Source organism: Microchirus variegatus, assembly GCF_963457635.1.
Source record: "Microchirus variegatus genome assembly, chromosome: 13".
Lineage (NCBI taxonomy): Eukaryota > Metazoa > Chordata > Actinopteri > Pleuronectiformes > Soleidae > Microchirus > Microchirus variegatus.
The window spans coordinates 26,933,047-26,955,411 of record NC_139814.1 but is presented as its reverse complement, the minus strand read 5'-3'; the positions used below and the strand labels follow the sequence as shown (position 1 = coordinate 26,955,411).

The window sequence follows — 22,365 nt, the reverse complement described above, 5'->3', positions numbered from 1 at the left end:
AGGGAAGGAAATGGAAGGAAGGGAAGGAAGGGAAGGGAAAGGAAAGAAGGGAAAGAAGGGAAGGGAAGGGAAGGGAAAGGAAGGAAAGAAGGGAAGGAAATGGAAGGAAGAGAAGGGAGGGAAGGGCAGGGAAGGAAAGGGAGGGAAAGGAGGGGAAAGAAGGGAAGGAAAGGGAAGGGAAAGGGAGAGAAAGAAGGGAAGGAAAGGAAGGGAAATAAGGGAAGGAAATGGAAGGAAAGGGAAGGAAGGGAAAGAAGGGAAGGGAAAGAAGGGAAGGGAAGGGCAAGGAAGGAAAGAAGGGAAGGAAAGGGGGGAAAGGATGGAAAGAAGGGAAGGGAAGGGAAAGAAGGGAATGGAAGGGAAGGGAAGGGAAGGAAAGAAGAGAAGGAAAGGAAGGGAAAGGAAGGAGAGTAAAGGAATAGTTTTTCAATTTTTTGCTTAAAAGTCTTGACTCAAAAATCATGAAACATTTCATTCCCACGATTTCCGTTTCCTGTTCCGATCGAACCTGGAATTTTGCGTCTTTGTGCGTAATCGCGGTCAAACTGAAAACTTTTCAGGCAAAAAACAAGTGTGGAAACGTCTCTTTCACGTCCTGACGTTTCAAACCGCCATGATTATTTTTCCTTATTTGGTTGCCAGACGTCTGACCTCTGACCTCGTACGTGTTCATCACGTTTTCGTTGTCGTGTTTATTAAATGTGCGTCCTCTTGTTTGTTTGTTTGTTTGTTTGTTTGCTGTGACTGTGCGACATTAACGCTGCCCACCAGGTCACAACGTTACTACCAACAACACCTCAGCCACTGTGGCTGTGATGATGAAGATGTTGATGTCACACACTTCCTCTTCCTCCTCCTCCACGGCGAGATGTGAGGAGGAGGAGGGGCACGATTATTTTTAGAGTGCAGACTCGCAAAAACGAAACGGTGTGAAGTGTGTTTGGGGTTTTTATAGGAAAATGGATTTCAGCCACTGAAGGACATGAAATCTACGTCAGTTTAAGTCTTTATCTTCACTGTCGTTTGTAAACCACTCACTCTCCCGCACCAAACCCCACAGAGAAAACCAGTGATTTTAGCTCACAGGGGAAACGGGAGCTGCTGGTCGACTGCTGCCTCGTGTGGTCACTTTGTGTCACTGAGGTGAACCTGAGCGAAGTTTTTCAAACACAGAATTAATAGAATAACACATTTGAAGTTGCCGACGGAGGCAGCAGTGGATCAACAACTCCTGTGAACTCCTGTGTCTCTGTGATGTTAAAATCACTGGTTTACTCTATGGGCTTTGGTGTGGGAGAGTGAGTTTACACAAATCAGTTTTCCTGTCGTTAAAGTCTGTCTAACAGTGAAGATAAAGACGTGAACGTGTTTTTAAGACGTCGTAGACTTAGATGAGTGTTTTTCCTTGTGTCTCTGGTGGCAGACACGTCAGTGACAGGTGTACCTAATAAACCGAACATTTAAACGGAGTCTCGTCGTCTCCTCCTCCTCGTCTTCCTCACCTCCACAGCCGGAGACGCCGAGTCACGGTTAACATTTCCTCTCCCTCTCTCTCTCTGTGACGGACTATGTGCTGTCGTGTGATTTAACGGTTCATTATCTTTGGTTGTTTCAGTGAAGAAACCGCTTTTAAAGCAACACAACAGAGCGCGGGAAAGAAAAAAAACAAAACAAAAATAAACAAAAAAAAACAAAAAAAAAACAAGGTGTGGCGTCAGGTGTACAACTACAAAATAAAAGTCCTGAAAGAAGGTTCCAGTTTTGGGAAAAGACAGGAAGAAGAAAAGAAAAAAACAACCTGATGATGCAGGTGGTGGGAGGAGCTTATCACTGAGGATGACGAGGCAGAGGTCAGAGACCTCGGTGAGCTGAGGTCAAAGGTCAGCCAGTGGACCGCCCCGTCGTCTTGGTTTGCTCGGTTGTCTTTCCGTGTGTCCACTCGTCCCCCCGTCTCACCTCTCTGGCGTCCATCCGTCTGTTCGTCTCCGCAGAGGTCACTGGAGGTCGCGGTCTTCTAGATACCGGTACTCGAACATGAAACCCTCCTTCTTCCTCTGGCCCCATTTCTCATAGTCAAAGTAAATGTAGGTTCCCTGAAAGAAAAACATCAAAATACAAGAAATCAATACTAAAGATGAAGTAAGATGTTAGTAAACGATCATGAAAATCCTCATTTTTGTTTGTGGCGGAGCTAAAAAAATGCTAATCAAATCCTCGCTAACCAGATTTTAGCCTCTTAACTCGATATCTACGTCACACATTCATGTCTTTATCGCTAACTGTGAGACAGGAAACTGAAGTTTGTAAACCACTCACTCTCCCACACCAAAGTCACTCACTCTCTCACACCAAAGTCCATAGAGTAAACCAGTGATTTTAACATCACAGCACACAGGAGTTCACAGGAGTTGTTGATCCACTGCTGCCTCCATCACTAACTTACAATGACGGATTTTATAAAATTCGGCTTTTAAAAATCTTCATTTGGGTTAACTTTACTGACACAAAGTGACCACACGAGGCAGCAGTAGACCAGCAGCTCCTGTGTCCCTGTGAGCTAAAATCACTGATTTTCTCTATGGGCTTTGGTGTAGGAGAGTAATTGGTTCAGTAATAATCAGCTGATTCATCGTTCCCCGGTGTGGACGTCCACTGACGAGACAGACATTTGTCCTGAGAGGTTGAAGACGAGACACCGACCTGCTCAAACTCATCCGTGATGGTCTTGGGTTCTTCATGTCTCTGGAACCACATCATGTACTTTGTGTGAAACCTCCACGACTGCTTCTTCAGAGCTTTGGCTGCCAGATACTGGGCCTTGGTGCCCTGCACACACACACACACACACACACAGAGAGGACACACATACACACACAGAGGACACACACACACACACACACACATAGAGGACAAACAGTGTTAAAGACATATGTGAACTCTTCTTCTTCTTCTTCTTCTTCTGTGGTGACAATACACGTCGTACCTCCAGGTAGTAGAAGATGAAGAAGAGCGTCTCTGTGGAGAGTCTCTGGTAGAACTCCACGGTGTCAGAGTGAGGTGGCGGCACCTGGTGGTGGAACGGCAGCGTGGGACACGGGTTCCTCATCAGGTACTGTCTGTGGACAGAGGACAGAGACAGAGACTTTTAGTGGGACACGACCGGAGGACGGACGGACAACGAGAAGGAACATGACATTTAAAAAATGATATATATATAGATATATATATCTATATATATATATATAAATATATTTGTAAACATATATATACACATATATAGATATATATTCACTTATATATACACATATATATGTATGTATACATATATATATATATACATAATGCATATATATATATACATAATACACATATCTCACACATCGTGGACTGCAGCTCCCAGAATGCATCAGTCCTCTTGTGACTCAAGTTTGACAAATTGTTTGTTCTCAACATGAAATAACAGAGAAAATGTCTTAAAATGAACGTTAATCATAATAAAACAGCAATCCCGATGAAGAAAATGTGTAACAAATGTTTTATTTTAACATAGAAAAAAATAAAAGCCTTTTTCAAATAATCGCTGTTGATAATATGCATGAACGAACAAAAACACAGGAACATGAGCATGAACAAACATAATAAATAATTAAAAACACTGTTAAAATATGCATTTTAAGCAAATGTGTCGTATTTCCTCAGGCAGGAAGTTCTCTCTTCTCTTTAAAGAATTATCCACATTTACTAAGAAATAAACTTAAAAAATAAGAATTTTACAACCACGAGGAACCTCGTCAAACTAGAAGAGTAAGAAAATGTTTGGAAACGGCCTGAAAACGCGAGAGCTAATTGGGAAACGATCGAGTGACCTCAGTGATGGATCCACACTAAGTGGGAAAATCCACCAAACGTGTTTTTTTCTCCATCTAAACCACGTATTTTTAGATCCCAGACCAAACTCTCAGTGTCCTGGTTTGTTTCCACTCGTCAAGAGTGTCCCGAAAATCACACAAACGCACACAAAACAATGGTGTCAGGATGGAACAGAACATTTCAACCCAAATACAAAACTCCGTCAGAGTCACTTTGTTTGAGGATGCTACTTGAGTTTTTTTTTAAATTCCTATATCTTAACCGAAAAAAACCAAAGTTTCTACCGCACCTGATCCTCTCCGAGTCGGACGGGTGGGGCATGTGCGTCCACGCCGCCTCCTCCATGGCCTGTTGGTAGAGCTGGTCTTTGGACAGGGGAACCGGCCCCAGCGGGCAGACGCCCAGTGACGGCGCGATGCTGACCTCCGACAGCGTGGACTGAGGCGCCGACGACGAGACGGAGGAGGCCGCCGTGCTACTGGGGAAGATGTCTGTGGAGACACGGAGAGAGAGAGAGAGGGGAGGGGGGGGTAACGAGACGATGACACCTTTAGATCATGTTCACGTCTTTATCTTCACTGTCAGACAGACTTTAACAACAGGAAACTGACTGGTTTCTCTCCCACACCAAACCCCATAGAGAAAATCAGTGATTTTAGCTCGCGGGGGACACAGGAGCTGCTGGTCCACTGCTGCCTCGTGTGGTCACTTTGTGACACTTTATCTTCCATTCGGTAAAAGCAAATGAAGGTTTTCAAAAGCCGAATTGACAAAATAAGACATTGTAAGTTAGTGATGGAGGCAGCAGTGGATCAACAACTCCTGTGAACTCCTGTGTCTCTGTGATGCTAAAATCACTGGTTTTCTCTATGGGCTTTGGTGTGGGAGAGTGAGTGTTTTTCCCTGTTCTTACAGTGAGATAAAGACGTGAACATGTTCTTAAAATATCATCCATTTTATTAGCTGAATCTTTTGTTAAGTGGCTAAAATGTTTCTTCACTCTCCCACACCAAACCCCATAGAGAAAATCAGTGATTTTAGCTCACAGTGACACAGGAGCTGCTGGTCTACTGCTGCCTCGTGTGGTCACTTTGTGTCACTGAGGTCAATCTGAAGGAAGGATTTTAAATGCCGAATTGACAAAATAAGACATTTGAACTCAGCGATGGAGGCAGCAGTGGATCAACAACTCCTGTGAACTCCTGTGTGCTGTGATGTTAAAATCACTGGTTTTCTCTTTGGGCTTTGGTGTGGGAGAGTGAGTGGTTTACAAACTTCAGTTTCTTGTTGGAAAAGTCTGTCTAACAGTGAAGATAAAGACATGAACATGTTTTTAAGATACTGCAGACATCAGCAGATTATATATATATATAAGTTTTATTTTAGTTAAGTTTTTCCTGTGTTCCTGCTGAGAGAAATGGAGTCAGTGATGACAATATAGTTGACATTTTATTCCACTTTCCTACTTCTGCTGTGTGTGTGTGTGTGTGTGTGTGTGCGTGTGTGTGTTACCTGGGGTGAGGTGCAGTGAAGGCAGCTCTCCCTCCATCCCTGAGCCGAGTGCTGCTCGCTCAGCCATGGACTTCAGGCTGCTCAGAGGCTCCTGGGGCTGATGAGGACAGACAAGGAGGCTCATGGGAAAACAGCTTCTGTGCGTGTGTGTGTGTGGTTGTATACTTAAATAGAATAATATATAAACTTCAATATTAACATTTTATTTTGTCAAATACAGTTTCCGATGAATAAAATAAGGTTTTTTAAAGTGACTATGGAGCATTTATTTACAAGAATGCGTCCTAAGTGGCTGATTAATAAATAATTATACGCTGATGCTGATGATTAAAGTTGTATATGGTCGCAGCCCTCATGTGCGTGTGTGTGTGTGTGTTGTCTCACCTTGATGATGTCAGAGGACATTGTGGAGTAGGACATGGGTCCGTTCAGCAGGCTGTTACTGCTGCTGCTGCTGATGCTGATGTTTGCCGTTTTCGCTTCGCTGTAAGATGCCGGCGACAGAGAGCTGGACGACAGAGTTAAAGAGCCCAGTAAAGTGGAACCAGTGTCCTTACTGTGGAAGAGACAGAGACACGGAGAGTTTTTAAGACTTTAAATACACTGACAGAAAGAAGGAGATTTTTCTCCTTAAACTGAACTCAACACCTCAAATTTACCCTTCAAGGTTCCTCCTAAAAAGTCACTCATTTCTTTTCTACTTTGAAAAGGACACAACTACGGCATTCACTACTGTTCAAAGGTTTGGGGTCACTAGCCTTATTCTATTTTTTTAATGAAAAGAAATTTTAAGAAATAACTTTTTTCAAAAAAAAAAAGAAAAAAAAAAATATTTTGAGGGAAAAAAAGTTTTTAGAAAAAAAAATATATTTTGAGGGAAAAAAAGTTTTGAGAAAAAAAAATTTGTGGAATAATTAAAATTATGAGAAAAAATTTTTTTGAGAATGTTTTTTTTTTGAGAAATGTCCTTATGTCTGAAAGAAAATCAAATTTTCAATTAATAACAAATTTTGAGAAAAAAATAAAATTTAGAAAAAAATAAAATTTAGAAAAAAATAAAATTTAGAAAAAAATTACAATTTTGAAGAAGAAAAAATTACAATTTTGAAGAAAAAAAAATTACAATTTTGAAGAAAAAAAAATTACAATTTTGAGAAAAAAATAAAAATTTTGAGAAAAAAATAATTTTTTAGAAATGTCCTTTTTTTTGAAGGAATAGCACTTTTTGCAATGAATATAACATTTTGAATTTTGAGGAGAAAAAAAAATTACTTTTGAGGAATGTCCTTACTTTTGAATGAAAATCAAAAAAATTTCAATGAATATAACACATTTTGAGAAAAAAAAACTTATTTGAGGAAAAAAAAATATTTAGAGAAATGTCCTTATTTTTGAAGGAAAACACTTTTTTTCAATGAATGCAACATTAAATGAATAATAAATACACTCTATACATTGTTAATGTGGTAAACGACTATTCTTGCTGCAAACGTCTGGTTTTAATGGACTATGTACATAGGTGTATAGAGGCCCATTTCCAGTGTTCTAATGGTACATTGTGTTTGCTCATGGCGTTAGAAGACTATTGGAGGATTAGAAAACCCTTGTGCAATGATGTTAGCACAGTTGAAAACAGTTTTATTTTGAATAAAAATCATTATTTCTAACCTTGTCAATGTCTTGACTATATTTTCCATTCATTTTGCAACTCTTTTGATGAATAAAAGTCTGACTTTTAATGTAAAACACGAACAAATATTGTATATGTGAGCCCAAACTTTTAATGATAAATAAATGTAATGTGAGAACAATATACATTTACTCACGGCTGATTGGCTATGGAGGTCAAAAATGATGATGGTTGGCTGCTCAGTGATTGGCTGGTACTGATGAGGATGGACTCTATGCTGGTGTCAGAGACCACGGCACTGTAACCTGTGACAGAAGAGGACAGAAACAAATAAAGAATGTGATGATTTCCAGGTTCGATCGACATTTTCTGACATTTTTATCGTTAGTTCCAGAAATTCAGAGTCTTAAAATATAAATATGGAAACAAATCTTCATCCTGAGGACCGTCAATATGCTTCAACTGGATGTTGATGTTTACATTTTAAAAGAAGAAGAAACAACCTCTCCAAGTACAAAAACTCACTGTTGCTACCGTTCTGCTTCTGCTGACTCGGCGGTCTGATGGAGAGCGACGAGTTCCCTCCGATGACTCCGCTGCCCGACGATCCCGAGCTGCCGCCGTTGCTCCCGATGATTCCCACGCCGCTCCCCGGCGCGAGGCCTCCCACCGGGCTGGGCGACATCAGAGAGGAGCTCTGCACCAGCGACTGACCCGAGCCCAGGCCCAGGATCCCCGAGCCGATGGTTCCCATCCCCACCGACGAGCCCAGCAGCCCGGCGGACGAGGACGTCGGCCCGCCCACCGTGACGCAGCCGCTGCCGATGGACCCCACCGCGCTGTTGGAGGTGGTGGTGCAGATGCCGCCCAGAGAGCCCGGTAACCCCGAGCCCATGGTGCCCACGGCGGCCGCCTGGGCGTACGGCGCCGGGGTGGAGCTGGACAGGAGGCTGGCCATGGTGCTCAGGGACGCCGGCATCCCCGAGAGACCCAGGCTACCAGACAACGGGCTGGTGGTGATGGAGCCGGACATGCCGCCTTTCCCCAGAGACAGACCCAGACCCAGGCCGAAGCTGTTGGAGGTCGGCGGCGGCCCCAACGGAGCCTGAGGCTGGGAGTTTGACATCAGGGGCCCCTGAGTGATGGCGTTGGGCGGCGAGGAGGCCAAGGGGGCGGCGTGGCTGTTGATGGTGGAGATGGGGATGGGCATGGACGAGGAGGAGGAGGAGCCGAGTGAGATTTTGGCCTGTTGCTGCTGCTGCTGCTGCTGCTGCGCAGACGCGTGCAGCATCGGCGGCTGCTGCTGCGTGGCGTTGCTGTAGCTGCCGGCGGAGATGTTGGAGATGTTGGAGAGCAAACCCCCCGAGCTGCCGTGGTGGCTGTTGCCACCCGAGCCGCCGCCAATGCCAAGGCCAATGCCAATGCCAATGCTGCCGCCGCCGCCGCTGCTTCCACCCGCGGCGATGGTCGCCATAGAGACCAGCGAGGACGCGGTCAGTCCTGAGACGGAGGAGGAGGAGGACGAGGAGGAGGAGGAGGACGAGGAGGAAGAGGAGGAGGACGACGAGGACAGCGAGGAGGACGGGTTTCCGTTCTTCACGGGCGACTGGGAAACAAAACAAAAAAGAAAACGTGGGTTTATTCGACATAAAAACTCTATAATAGAGTGAAAATGAACTCTTCCGTGGTTTACAAAATAAAAGCACGCTTTGTAACATCTGGAATTACAACTCTACAACAGAAACAGAAAAACTTCTTCTGTACTCATTTTGAAAATGTTATGACATTTAAGAGCGATCTTTAATGTGACTTTAGAAAATAATAAGACAAATAATCCCTGAAATTAATCTATAAAATAATTAAACAAGATTTCTGACACTACATGAGCCATTACATTCATTTCTGAATAATAAGGCATAAGTTTTTTTTGGGTAAATACTAAATTATTAGACTTAAACGAGAAGACAAGGAGAAAAATGGAGATTTAATGGCTTTAAATAGCAATTTCAGGGTATAAAAACAACACGAAATATGAAATACTGTATTTCCATTTATTTCTATTTAACTCTATTCAACTTTTTATACAGTCTCAGTGTTAATAACTTTTTATATTGTACTTATCTTGTTAATAAGAATGGTTATTATTTATTACCCTCATCTTTACCGTCTTGCTGCTGTAAATTTCCCCACTGCAGGACGAATAAAGGACTCTTATTGTCTTAATAAAACCAAAACAATGTTAATCTGTATTTCCTTGATGATGCTGTGACTCTAAAAATCAGGATTATGTCACGAGTTTCGTTGCAGTTGGTGTAGATTACAGATTACAGACATCTTCAGACTCACCTGACTCACTTCACTGTCAGTCGAACGTCCTCTCTTCTTGTCGTCCTCTGAGTTCTCCTGGAAAACAAAGACACGAGGAAGAATCACATATCAACAAGTCTTTATTATCGTTTTAGAAATCAAACAAAGCAAATACAAAAACTGAGTGAAAAGGAGCAGAAAAAGTGGAATAATCTCATATTATCAGTCCACATTTATCAATGAGCTGTTTTCACGTATAATCTGTGATTAAAGTTGCATGTTTTATCAGTGAACTTTGACTTTTATCAGCGTCACAAAGCTGTTACGAGTCTCTCTTGATCATTAAAAGTACAAAACTCCACCTTCTCATCCTTTTACATTCACCTCCACGCCAAAGCATTCAGCTTTTGTTCAGCGTTAAACGCGTCCACGCCCCTCTATTCACGCTCAGAGCAGACGTACAATGACTGCTCTCAGTGTGTGTGTGGGCAGAGAGGAGAGAACAGACGACACCGCGACGACGCAGAACAATGGCACAAAGGCAATTATCTCACGTTTAATGTCAGACGTCGTTATTATGATGAGGAGGAAGAGGAGGAAGAGAAGGTAAGAAGGGACAGAAACGAGGCTCAACGACGAGAGAATACGGTGGTCGGTGTTCGGTGAAGTTTACTCAGAGAAGAAGAGTTTTAACGGAGAGGACGAGACAGATTTACACTTCCTGTTCAAACAAAAGCGTCCTAACTGCTTCAAATCATTTTAATTTAACAGAGTCACAGCAAAACGTCTAAACTGAGACGTTTTGAGACATGATATGGTCTTAGATTTTGATCTTAGATACGCCGTCTTATCGTGATTAAAAGCTGTTGCATTGATAATAATCAATAAAGTTGTGGATATTACACTAAATATTATAAATTAAATGTATACAATGTAAAAAACACATGGAATTGACAAAATTATCATTTAAAAAACTGAATTTTTCTCGTTAAAGTTAAAAATGTGACCATATTTCTAGGCAAATAACATTAATTTGGCATTAAAATCCAAAGAAATAAATCAGATATTAGCTCCAATGAAAGATCATGTAATAAAGATGATAAACAGTAGATTATATTTTATTTTAGAGTATATTTAGAGTGTATCGTCATGCGTGTGCAGCTTTATATCATAAATAATATAGCCTATATCTCGTATATATCATAATTTATAAGACATATCATCCAGAATTAAGTACAGCTGTGACTTTTGATTAGTTTGTGGATATTACACTAAATATCATAAATTAAATGTATAAAATGTAAAAAAATACATGGTATTGACAAAATGATCTTTCAAAAAACAGAATTATTTGTATTATAGCAAAATTTTTAGCATATTTCTAGGCAAATAGCCTTAATTTAACATGAAAAAGCCAAAGAAATAAAGCAGATATTAGCTCAAATGAAAGGTAATAAGTGTAATTAAAGATCATGTAATAAAGATGATAAACAGTAGATTAGATTTTATGTTAGAGTGTATTTACAGAATAATTTATAGAACATGACTGTGACTATTTATATTTTTATTAGTTTGAACTTGAGGGGAAAAGTTAAAACTTTCCAAAATAACCCTTTCAAATTAAAGACATACAGCCTAGAAGCACACCAGACTATCTGAAATGTCTACCATGATACTGTGATGTTGTGAGGACACGATCTAAACCGTCCTACTGACATTTCTGCCTCATTTCAAAAGAATTGGGACGCTCTGACGACCCCCGAAGACACAATAATTCAGCGTGTGAAAGCGTCGTTACCGTTGTGCATGTGGCCGGTGAGGGGGGGATGGGCGAGGACGAGGTGGTGGAGGTGGGCGTGCTGCTGGAGTGCTGGAAGATCTCGTCCTCTAAGTTCGAGTGTCCCGGCGGCGAGGTGGCCATCAGTGCCTGAGCTGCAGGGACACAAGGAGGCAACGAGGGTCTCAGAGTTTACATCAGATCTGCACAATTAGCATCAATAATCAACTGTTTTCTTGTCTTCAGATTAAAAACAATCAGATTAAAAGTGGGTGGGTTATTGGCACTAGAACAGTAAATGTGAATAAAACAGAATAGAGGCTACATTTAATATCCTGGATCAGTGGTTCCCAAAGTCTGGGTCAGGACTCAATGATCCAAACCTTTCAGTTAAAGCGGACCTAGACCGGAAGTTCCAATTAAGGCTGTTTTTTTTGGTGTGTATCTGCGTCATTACCTTGTTTATGAAGCCCTGAAGGTTCTAAACAAACAGTTCAGCCACTGCTGAGAACGCTGTGTTTTATTGTAATCTCGGGCTTCAACGAGATCTCTGAAAAATCCTGTTATGGTTACGTAAACATCGGTTCTCCTGAACAGCAGATCCTTCTGCTCCGCGCACTAGTCTGGGCACATCCGGTTGCGTACATTGAACCGCAGAAGAAGAATAACGAGCGACAGTGTCTTCTGACTCTGGGTCTGACTCCGGGTCAAGGGTCGTCAAAGGGACTGCGGCGGGGAGTCGTGAAGAAGCTATTTTTAAACACTGTTGAAACAATGTTTTGATAATGAGGAGCCGTGCATCCACCGTTCCAGAGGGGGGAGCTGTGCTTCTGAGAGCGGGTGTGCTGATATGTCACTTCCGGGTAGAGAGAGTTGAGTCTCAAATATCGGGGCTGGGAAACACCGTCAGAAAAGAGGGATTTCTATCGGCTCGTTTACAGCAACGAGGAGGTTTTTGAGCATAAAAACAAGTGAATGTATGTAAGTAGACCTCCATAACTCACATATATGTGCAACAGGACCACTCTATGTGACCTTTAATATCCTGGATCAGTGGTTCCCAAAGTCTGGGTCAGGACCCAAAGAGCCAAACCTTTCAGTTAAACATGTACGTGTATATGATTTGCATAATCTGGATTATTCGTGTGTGTGTGCGTCAACGTTATATTCCACGCTTCATATCGAAACAAAGATCGGGGGTCAAACAGAAGTGGACTTACGGATGTCCTCCAGGTCCAGGTCGTCGTAGAGGAACTCGTTCTCCTCAAAGTCCATGTCTTGCGACGAGTCGACGTAATACTCCACGTCATCCTGAAACACAGAGAACGGGCCTCTGATTAAAGGTTTCTTTTTTGCTCCGCGTGAGAGAAAGAGAAATCGTCCGCAGACGTGTAACGAACCTTGATCTTCCTGATGGCGTCCACCTGCACCGAGTCGTTGTCCAGCATCCTCAGGATGGTCTCCAGCATCCTGATGTGGTGTCGATGCTTCTCGATGAACTTCTTCAGCTCCTCAATCCTCTCCTGCTTCTATGCAACAAGGGGAGGAGGAGGAGGAAGAGGAGGAGGAGGAGGAGGAGGAGGAGGAGGAGGAAGAAAACAAAAAAAAGGACAAACACACTGAGAAAGAGACCTCAAAAAGTGTCGAGTCATGGTCCACCGTTTGCGCACAACTTCACAACTTCTTCAACTTCACAACTTCTTCATTTGAGTGTCGTTTTTGAAATAATAAAAAAAAGTGGGCAAAACAAAACAAGCCCCGAAGAGAAAGGACGTTGAAATTTTAATGAGGGGGAAACGAAACGCAGAAGTGAGAGTACGAGCGGCTTCACGGCCTAATGCGGCAAAAGCCACCACTTCTTATTTCAATAATTCATTCTTAAAACTCCGTCGCAGTCGATCAACGTCGCGGCGTGAAATCAAACGCCTTTTGTTTTTCTTGCTTACTCGTGTGCTTCAAGCTCACGTCTCTGGACTGTGGATTTGTGCAGTAAAAGCTGAGAGAGTAGTGGACTCTAAAAACACAGGTCAGTGTTGTTTCAGTGTCCACGCGTTTGCTCTAAGGACAGAACATGAATAAATGAAGCACGTGGAGCAGACGTTAAAACTCACACCAGTTACACTTAGAAACGCAAGGTAATGGTGATTTTCATCGTCTGTCCATTATTTTCTACTCGTTTGGTCCAAAACGCGTCAAAAAAATGAGAATTTCTTTGTGATGTGAAGCAAAGAAAGCCTGAGAATATTACGGGCTGCAACGATTATTACTCGTTAAAGGTGCATTATGTAATAAATCTAAAGCAACTGGCCATAAAATCCTCCTAATATGTCACAGAGACGTTCATATAACAAACTGAACTCACCAACAACAACAGTACAGACAAAATATTTGCATTAAAATAAATATTTTGCAGACTGCAAATCATGTTTATGTTTTGAAGTCATGTTTTTGCATGTGGCGCCACCTACCGCCGTCTACCAATCATTGCAGTCAGTAGAGTCTCAGCTTCCGAGCAACCACGGGTTGCCAGTTACCAGTTTAGTCAGAAAACGAAACCAAAAAGACCTCGGTATTTTGAATATGAATGTAGTAACTGTTTTTGGCCACATTCTTACATATGGCACCTTTAACTATTATTATCATTAATTTTTTTTTTTTTATAGGTTTTTAACCCTTAAATTACCAGGTTGTCATGATGCACTTTGATTTTATGATCTAAAAAAAACACAAAAAATTCAATATTTTCAATATACTTCATGCAAACTGGATTTTTATTTTTAGGATTATTACAGCCTGGTATATAATATGTAAAAGTTTAGAATAAATATATATTTTTTTGCATTATTATTTGTTTTAATGTAATATCAGATGGCCTAAAATCTTAGCACTAAGACACCAAATGGTGCTCATGAACGTACAAAGCTATCGGTGCGTATGACTAAAATAGTGCTAGCATTTTAGCTAACGTTGTTTACAATGGACTAAAAAATAAAGCTAAAATAGTTTAAAACACGTTTCCAGTTTCTTGAATGTGAATATGTTCTGGTTTCTTTGCTCCATAGAAACAAAGAAATCATTACATTTGTGGACAAAAACAAGACGTTTGAGAACATCGTCATCATCATCATTTCCAGGTCATTTTTTCCACTGAGGGATGTAAATAAGGGTTATTTACAAAATCACTTTTCATCTCTGCTCCATAACATGTCCTCAAATGTGAAAATGATTCCATTTTAATGATTTCTTTGTTATTTGGAGCAAAGAAATCACACAAATATAAAAAAAAATATCATAAAATGATTATGACAATTGCTGACGACTAATTTAGTCATCGAGTGCCGCCGTGGTTGTGTAAATAAGAAGAACAGAAAGTGTCTTTAATCTCCACTCTGAGTGAAGATGAAGAGATGAGGACAGTGAGACCAGACCACACTCACCTCTTTGTCCCCTTTCTTTTTCCTGGTCTGGACCGACAGAGACTCCACTTCACTCTCAAACTGGTCCACCTGCATGTTTAACGTGTCGATCATGTTCTGAAGCACAGACAGAGGCACAGATACGTGTCAGGAGGGAATGAATCAATGTTATTTAACAACATAATAAAGACGAGACAGAACCACAGACCGGGTCATCACAAAGTGAGGTGAGAAGCATTCGCGTGAAACATTACACAGCGTCATATATATTTGAATAAAATCACAATGAAATGAATGTACAAAGCTATATCTACTCATTCTGGATTACTTCATCCAGTACTTCTTAGATCACATTACAATTCACATTGTAAATAATAGACAACTAGAGAAGTTATGATGCTAACAGACAAACTCCTGCAAACACATAGACCTCGTTGGCGGAGGTCAATATGAATAAAATCTACTTTAAAATAGAAAGAGTTCACAGAGAGATATTTAGAGGGAGAGGGCGCCTCCTACTGGCTGCTCCACTCAGCACTGAGCAGCTGCTCAAGCATTCCAGCTTTAGCTGCAACAACTGCACATTTAAAGTCCATCCATACTGAACGTCCTCATCGGAGAATTCTTCAAATATCTGCATAAGGAGCAGCACAGACATTTGTGAAGCCACCACACAGAACCAGGAACCTTCTTTAAAGGAACCTAAACGTTTCCTACAGACTGTGTTTAACGTTTTGTTTTAAGTCCTGAGGTTCTACCGTAACAATGTAAAGTATATGAGCGCAATTAAAGCTCTATTTCTCTGCTTTCTAGTATCCTTTTCCAATTTCCTAGATCTCACAATCGGTCTAAAGGAGTTACAGTGTTGCTAACAGGTCAGTGAAGATAGTTTCTCCACTCCACTCCAGTCCAGTCCACCAGGTGGCAGTGACGTTAAAGACACTCACCGTGAGCCACATGCCGACCTCCTCCTTCTCCTTCTGGGCCGGGTCCACCTTCTGTGCCAGACCCAGTCCTTCTTTAGAGTAGGCTTTGGTCTTGGTTTCTCTCTCCACGATCTTGAAGCGCTCCATTTGCTGCAGACGGACGCGCAAACAAACAAACAAACAAATAAATAAACGAAAATGAAACAACGCTCTGTTTGAAGGGATAATCGGACCATTTTTGGTAGATAGTGGGTTTAAAAACCACAGAAGTAAAAGCTTTTAGGAACTGGGGAAACTGTAAATAATTGCATTATACTCTTAATTTTCTTATTATAAATCATTAAAACTTAATCGTTTTGGTTTGTGATCAACATTTTTTTTAAAGTTTAAGTACCAAATGAAGTTTCCTCGCACAATTTGTAAGATTTCATTTGACAATTTCCTTATTTCAAGACCAAAAACTGCAACATTTCATTGATAATTAATCCATTTTTCAAGAATTCAAACCAGTTTCTGTGATTTTTCTGGTGTCTTTGCTCCACAGAAACAGAGAAATCATTCAAACTGATGCATTTTTGGTTTTTGGACCAAACTAAACATTCAACAATGTCATCATTCCCAAAGTTTGGGAAACAAAAACCAACATTTTTCAACATTTTCTAAAGTTTAATGGACCAAACAAGAACTAAACTATAGTTAGTCTAAACAACAGTCTAGAAGTCCCTGCGACAGAGATACTGTAGTGTCGAGTAGATTTTCAGACTTTTTCCTGAAACACAGCCAGTCCTTCAGAATAACACAGAACGCTCACCGTTTCTATGAGTTTGCGATTCTCCACCAGCTGCCGTTTATCCTTGATCTCGTTGGAGGCCACCCACGTCTTGATCTGGTCTCGGAGACGCTGAAGGATCAGAGGAGGAAGACGAGGAAGACGAAGAGAGACAAAGACAGAGAAGGAGAGACATGAGATTCGTGCAGAGACTCGTCTTCAGCTTGGCTTGGAGTTTGGTCTTCATGGTGACAGAGAAGATGAAGCACAGACGCTGCTACTGGCTGACGACGAGGAAACTTTAAACTCTGCGCTCATGAACATCGTGCAGATAAAAATATGTCACACCAGCAAATATGACGACTGTCACAACAATCACGTTAGAACTAACTTGTAATGACACAGAAGGATAGGACTGGGCGATATAATATAATTATTCATATGATGCACTAAGTGTAAATACATGACGTTTTACACACACATATACAGTGTTTCAGTGTCAGTTAATTAAACTATTTTTAATACGTCCTTCATGACCGTAGCACACACTCCGTGTCTGTGTCACAGTCTCTGGACTAAAATACAGCGACTGGATCATTTCCTGAATTTCAGAAATTCATTCAAATTATTCCTTAAGAGCTTTGCAAATATTTTCAATGGATCCTTGTTCAGGACGATGCCGACTATTATGATGGTAAATTCCAAGTCATTCCGAGATACTTTTTGTTTTCGAGAAGAAACTCAGCTCACTGTCAAAGTGCATCAGGGAAAATGCATAATTTCCTGATTTTCTAAAATTCATTAAAATTATTCCTTAAGAGCTTTGCAAATATTTTCAATGGATCCTTGTTCAGGGTGATGCCGACTATTATGACGGTAAATTTCAAGTCATTCCGAGATACTTTTTGTTTTTGAGAAGAAACTCAGTTCACTGTCAAAGTGCATCAGGGAAAATGGATAATTTCCTGATTTTAAAAAATGTATTAAAATTATTCCTTAAGAGATTTACAAATATTTCCAACGTATCCTTGTTCAGGGCGATGCCGACTATTATGATGGTAAATTTCAAGTCATTCCGAGATACTTTTTGTTTTTGAGAAGAAAGTCAAATCACCGTCAAAGTGCATCAGAACAGATGGATCATTTCATGATTTTCAAAAATTCCCAAAATCGATATATCGCCCCCCAGGCCTAGATAAGGAGGTTATTTCTCAGTCTTTACCTGTAGCTTTTTAATCTCTTTCTTGAGGTCGGCCTCATATTTCTCCTTCTGGTTGGCGTTGGCTGCATTGTGAAGCTGCACAGAGGCAAAAAGAAAGAGAGGAGAGGTCAAAGGTGAAAATGGGTCAAAGTGTTTAAAAATGAGTGCGTTTTTTTGTGGTTTGGGTGAAAACGGTGATTAAATTAAATTCTTCTTAAGGGGAAAAACAATGAGGACATTCATGAAGCATGATCTTTTCTGAGAGTTTGCAGATTTCTCAGCATCTCAAATATTAATATTTTTCAACATTTTCCCGATGGAACAAGTTCTCAATAAACAGAAGAACTAAACCAACAGATGAACTGATGATGAAAATAATCATTAGTCGACGTCCCGTTTCTCACCTTTTGCCAGATGTCTTCAAACTGTTCCACTCCTTCCCCGACTTTTTTCAGACATCGATCTATTTCACCTGGACCAAAGAAAACAGAAGCAGAACAAATCTCATTAAAATACAACAAACACATACACAGATAACAATTAAAGCAAGAAAAAGTCATTTAATTGTGTGTTTAATCTTCTTAATTGTGAATCTAATCTGGTTTCTTTGCGCCATAAAAGACAGAAAGATCATTAAAAACCCAAACAAAACATCAAATCCAAACACCGATCAATATTTTTCTGCATTTTATTAACAGACAATTAATTAATCACTTTGTGGAGATTTTCATTTTGGTTTGTGGACATTTTATCGATGAACTAATTAAACGTATCCACAGATGAATTGTTTAGTGGACGATTTGAGGAGATTTAAGGGATGTTTGAGATGTAATTAAGTGATTGAGCCAAAAAAAAAAAAAACCTTTAGGGATGTAGATTTTTGACTCCGCCTCCACTGTGACCTCACACAGCCTGGATGTTAACGTGACGCCTCTTAGTTAATTCATTAAAATATAGATATTTGGACGACGACGTATCACCAAATCAATATTTGGACCCACACTTAGCAATATCTAACAAATAGCTCCGAAACCTGATGTTTAATGCTACGTGACAACAAATGACAGCAGCACAAACCATAATATTATCATGTGCACTGTTTGATGCCTCTCACACACACACACACACACACACACACACACACAGTGAAATCTCACCTTGCAGTTTCCTTTTATCGGCCATGACTGATGACTAGGATGATGTCTTCATGCCTTCTTTCACTGCAACAACAAAGGAACAAAGACAAGTTTTATTTATTGATGTATTTATTCTGATACACACACACACACACACACACACACACACACAATCTCACTAAAGGGAAAACTACAGAGGGAAATGTACGGTTTGTCTTCTTCAGCTTCCTCCTCCACGTGAGGGTCACGCTAAACTAAAATGAGCAGCTTTGATAAACACTGGTAAACCCAACGCAACTGACGTCAAAAACAAACAACGTGCAAATAGGAACAGGACAATATTTACTGTTTAAGCATTTAGGAATGTAAAAATACACATTTGTCAATTATACTAATTATTATAAACACTTAAGATAAAAAATTTTACACTCTAAAAATGCTTCGAGAGTCCGGGGAAACAACCCGAGTGCAGCTTTATATCCACATATATCTCATAAGTCATTCCGACTCAGATTTATTTTTATTATTCCGGTGACAAATATCAATATATTTAGTTAGTATAGTATAAATACACAACACTTTAAACAGACTGAGTGAGCAGCATCAGGACATAATGAGAGCAGCCTAAATATTTAAGTCGTTACGTGAAAAACGGAATTTATTGCGGGGCTGTTGCGTCACACTGTGTTTTTGTCTGAATCTAAAATAAAAATTAAATGAGTATTAAAAATGATTCTAATGATAGGTTTAACCGAGTGGAAGCTCGGACTGTTTATGTTGCGGTTTGGAGCGGTTAAGTCCCGGGTGAGGCTTGGGTTCGCGACCGAGAACAGTGACTTTACTTGGTAGGCGGAGCTTGGGCCTCGACACAAAACAGACAACAATGGAGGAACGTCCGGCAGCTCTTTTTTTCATGCTAGATTTGTGTCCGTTTGTCCCGACAAGACGTAAAACACACCAGATTAGCTCCACCCTGACCAGCACTCCGGTACCCCAAGGGAAGGGTGCCAAAGAATGGAACCACAATTGGTATTTTGGTTATATTCCCAATGAAAACGCACTCTACCAAACCAAGTAAAGCCGTGTTTCCATCGTGGTGTAGTTTGGTTTGGTACAGTTCGGTTGGGTTTGGAATCACAGAGCGCTTTGAGACCGAAAGTTCGATTGCTTTGGTCTTGCTTTCACATATGCATCGTTCCAAACGCACCGAAACAGACCACAAAGACCATCGGCACCAGGAACCAGACAAATTTCCAGAAAAACGTGCCACTTTCACGCATTAAACTAGACCGTTTCGTCCCATTTGGTTTGGTTGCTTCCACACCAGAGGAACCGTACCAAAGTAGGGCAGATAAAGCGGTCCGAGGCCACCCCTTCAGGCAGGTCTCGATCCGGTTGATTTGGTACGCACCAAAGTACGGAGATCACATCGACACCTACGCAAACGAACCGAAACCAAGGGACCAAACACGTTTGGTGCGCACCAAATGCTGTAGGTGTGAAAGCACATTTTTTCGGTCTCCCCGAACAGCTGTCGTAGGTCTAGCTCCACCTGTACTGGACCGTACCATTACTCTGGTACCCCAAGGGAAGGGAACTGAAAAATGGACCAGTTGGGGACTTTTATTTTGGTACAACTCCCAATGGAAACGCAAAAAAATAGGCACCGTATCGTACCAGGGAGGTGGAAACACTCTATAAACACTGCGTGAGTGACCTCTCTTTGTCTGCGTCTGTTGCTTTTATTGACAAGAAGAAATTTTGTGTTGAACGTTATCTTCTGATTTGGATAATATGGACGTGTACTTCCGGCCTGAGGGTGTAACGATGTTGACCATGTGATTGTGATGTTGTTTTATCTCCCCACTGTCAGTGGTTTCATGCTGCTGCTGCTGCTGGTGGTGGTAAAATGTTTGCACGATGTTTTCCTGGCACACTTTGAAGGCCTCTTAGTATTAAAGATAATATTTATTAATACAATACGTACAAGGGTGACTTTGAGCATTTTAAACAGTTACAAAACACTAAGAGAGTGAAGGTTGTCATATTTCCCTGGATCGGATATCAGAGCGATAAGAAAAGGGTCAAATCTGATGCACGCCTCATGGTCATTTCTTACATATAGGCCCTTTAAATTAGCAGTTATGTTTACCAAAACGTTTAACACAGAGACCCACTTTTTTGGAGATAAAGAAAACGTGTTTTATGCACATAAACGTATGTATTATACACATAAATCTGATAAAGATAGAAAATATGCCACGAACCAACCTGTTTTTAGGAATCACTAGTTTAAATGTCACAAATTGGTAACAAATCTGTGTGACGCCATCGTGTCGATATTGTACCTAATAAAGTGGACAAATTACGATATTTATGATAATACAATCAATGTCATCACAATGATTGGCCCTGACTTCTTCAGTAAACTATTATACTTTGGTGGTTTGAAGCTGCTGCTGCTGGTCAGATGTTTGCGCTGTGTTTTCCTGGCACACTTTGAGGCCTCTTAGTATTAAAGATAATATTTATTAATACAAGGGTGACTTTGAGCATTTTAAACAGTTACAAAACACTAAGAGAGTGAAGGTTATCATATTTTCCTGGAATAAGAATAAGATAATAAAATCTGATGCACACCTCATGGTCATTTCTTACATATAAGCCCTTTAAATTAGCATTAATGTTTACCAAAACGTTTAATACAGGGACCCATTATTTTGGAGATAAAAAAAATGTGTATTATGCACACAAATGGACGTATTATACACATGAATTTGAACTATAAAGATAGAAAATCTGCCACGAATCACTAGTTTAAATGTCACAGATTGGTAACAAATCTGTGTGACGCCATTGTGTCGATATTATACCTAATTAAGTGACAAATTATGATATTTATGATACTATAATCAATGTAATGACTACGAGATTATATCAGTGATTGGCCCTGACTTCCCCAATAAACTATTATACTTTAATATTTTGTGATTTTTGCTTTATTGTACATTTTAAAGTAACTAAAGGGACACATTTGACACTAAACCTGCGTGTTTTCACCTTGAAAAACACATTTTTTAATGGCGTGTAATTGATAACACAAACTGTCTGTGCTGCTTTGAGGATTCCCTCCACGAACATGTGCACACGTTTGACCCGCAGAAGACACGTCGACTGTCCGCTTGTCCACAGTTCCACAGTCGGGGGGCAGAAGAACCGGGCAGCGGGGGTCAAACATTTCTTATCCCGGGATGTTTGTAAACAAGGCGGGCATCCGCGGTGGCAGCCAGCGGCAGCCTCGCTGCCCGCCTGCGGGGCACCGACCACACTTCACCAACTCCGCGCTCACCAAACCGAGCCTCGGCCCGGGCAGAAGTTTGAGCGTGAAGCCGCCGTGGGAGCACCCACACCCGGGGAGTGGGGGGGGGGAAACAGCGGCGTGGAGAGCCGCAGCTTCCCACCGGCTGCGCTGTCTGATGTGGGAGAGGAGAGAGGGAGGGAGAGAGACCGAGAAACCGAGAGACCGAGAGAGAGAAAGAGGGGGCACGGCACGCAAATACATCACTTTCGCCTCCCGCGGGCCGCTTACCTGGATTTTTCCGAGTCACGATTCCTTTCCGCGATCGCTCCCACGTCGGGAAATCTTCAGGGATTCAGTGAAAAAGGCCCTTTTTCCCCTAAATTGTTCTACAATTCTTCTCGCTAAACAATCACTCCGCACATCCAAGATGGCTGCCAGGAACACCTCCTCCTCCGATGCCCAGTCGGCCGGGAGTCCCGCCCTCCTCGACTCCGATTGGCCCGCGGCAGCCGCTCGCGCG

General features: G+C 41.2%; 1 protein-coding gene across 1 annotated transcript; it reads right to left on the bottom strand.

Moving 5' to 3' along the window:
* Window positions 1–1,987: 1,987 nt before the first annotated feature.
* LOC310936037 (CCR4-NOT transcription complex subunit 3-like) lies at window positions 1,988–22,272 on the bottom strand. Its single transcript, XM_083900060.1, has 19 exons — window positions 22,134–22,272; window positions 18,566–18,628; window positions 17,813–17,880; window positions 17,430–17,504; window positions 16,250–16,339; window positions 15,460–15,588; window positions 14,534–14,629; window positions 12,497–12,625; window positions 12,317–12,407; window positions 11,118–11,251; window positions 9,359–9,415; window positions 7,538–8,618; window positions 7,209–7,317; window positions 5,767–5,938; window positions 5,383–5,479; window positions 4,160–4,361; window positions 2,984–3,116; window positions 2,701–2,826; window positions 1,988–2,093 (listed from the first exon to the last, which is right to left on the bottom strand). The coding sequence occupies exons 2-19, from the start codon at window positions 18,588–18,590 to the stop codon at window positions 1,995–1,997; spliced, it is 2,913 nt and encodes a 970-aa protein (XP_083756186.1). The 5' UTR covers window positions 18,591–18,628; window positions 22,134–22,272; the 3' UTR covers window positions 1,988–1,994.
* Between the last annotated feature and the right edge of the window lie 93 nt (window positions 22,273–22,365).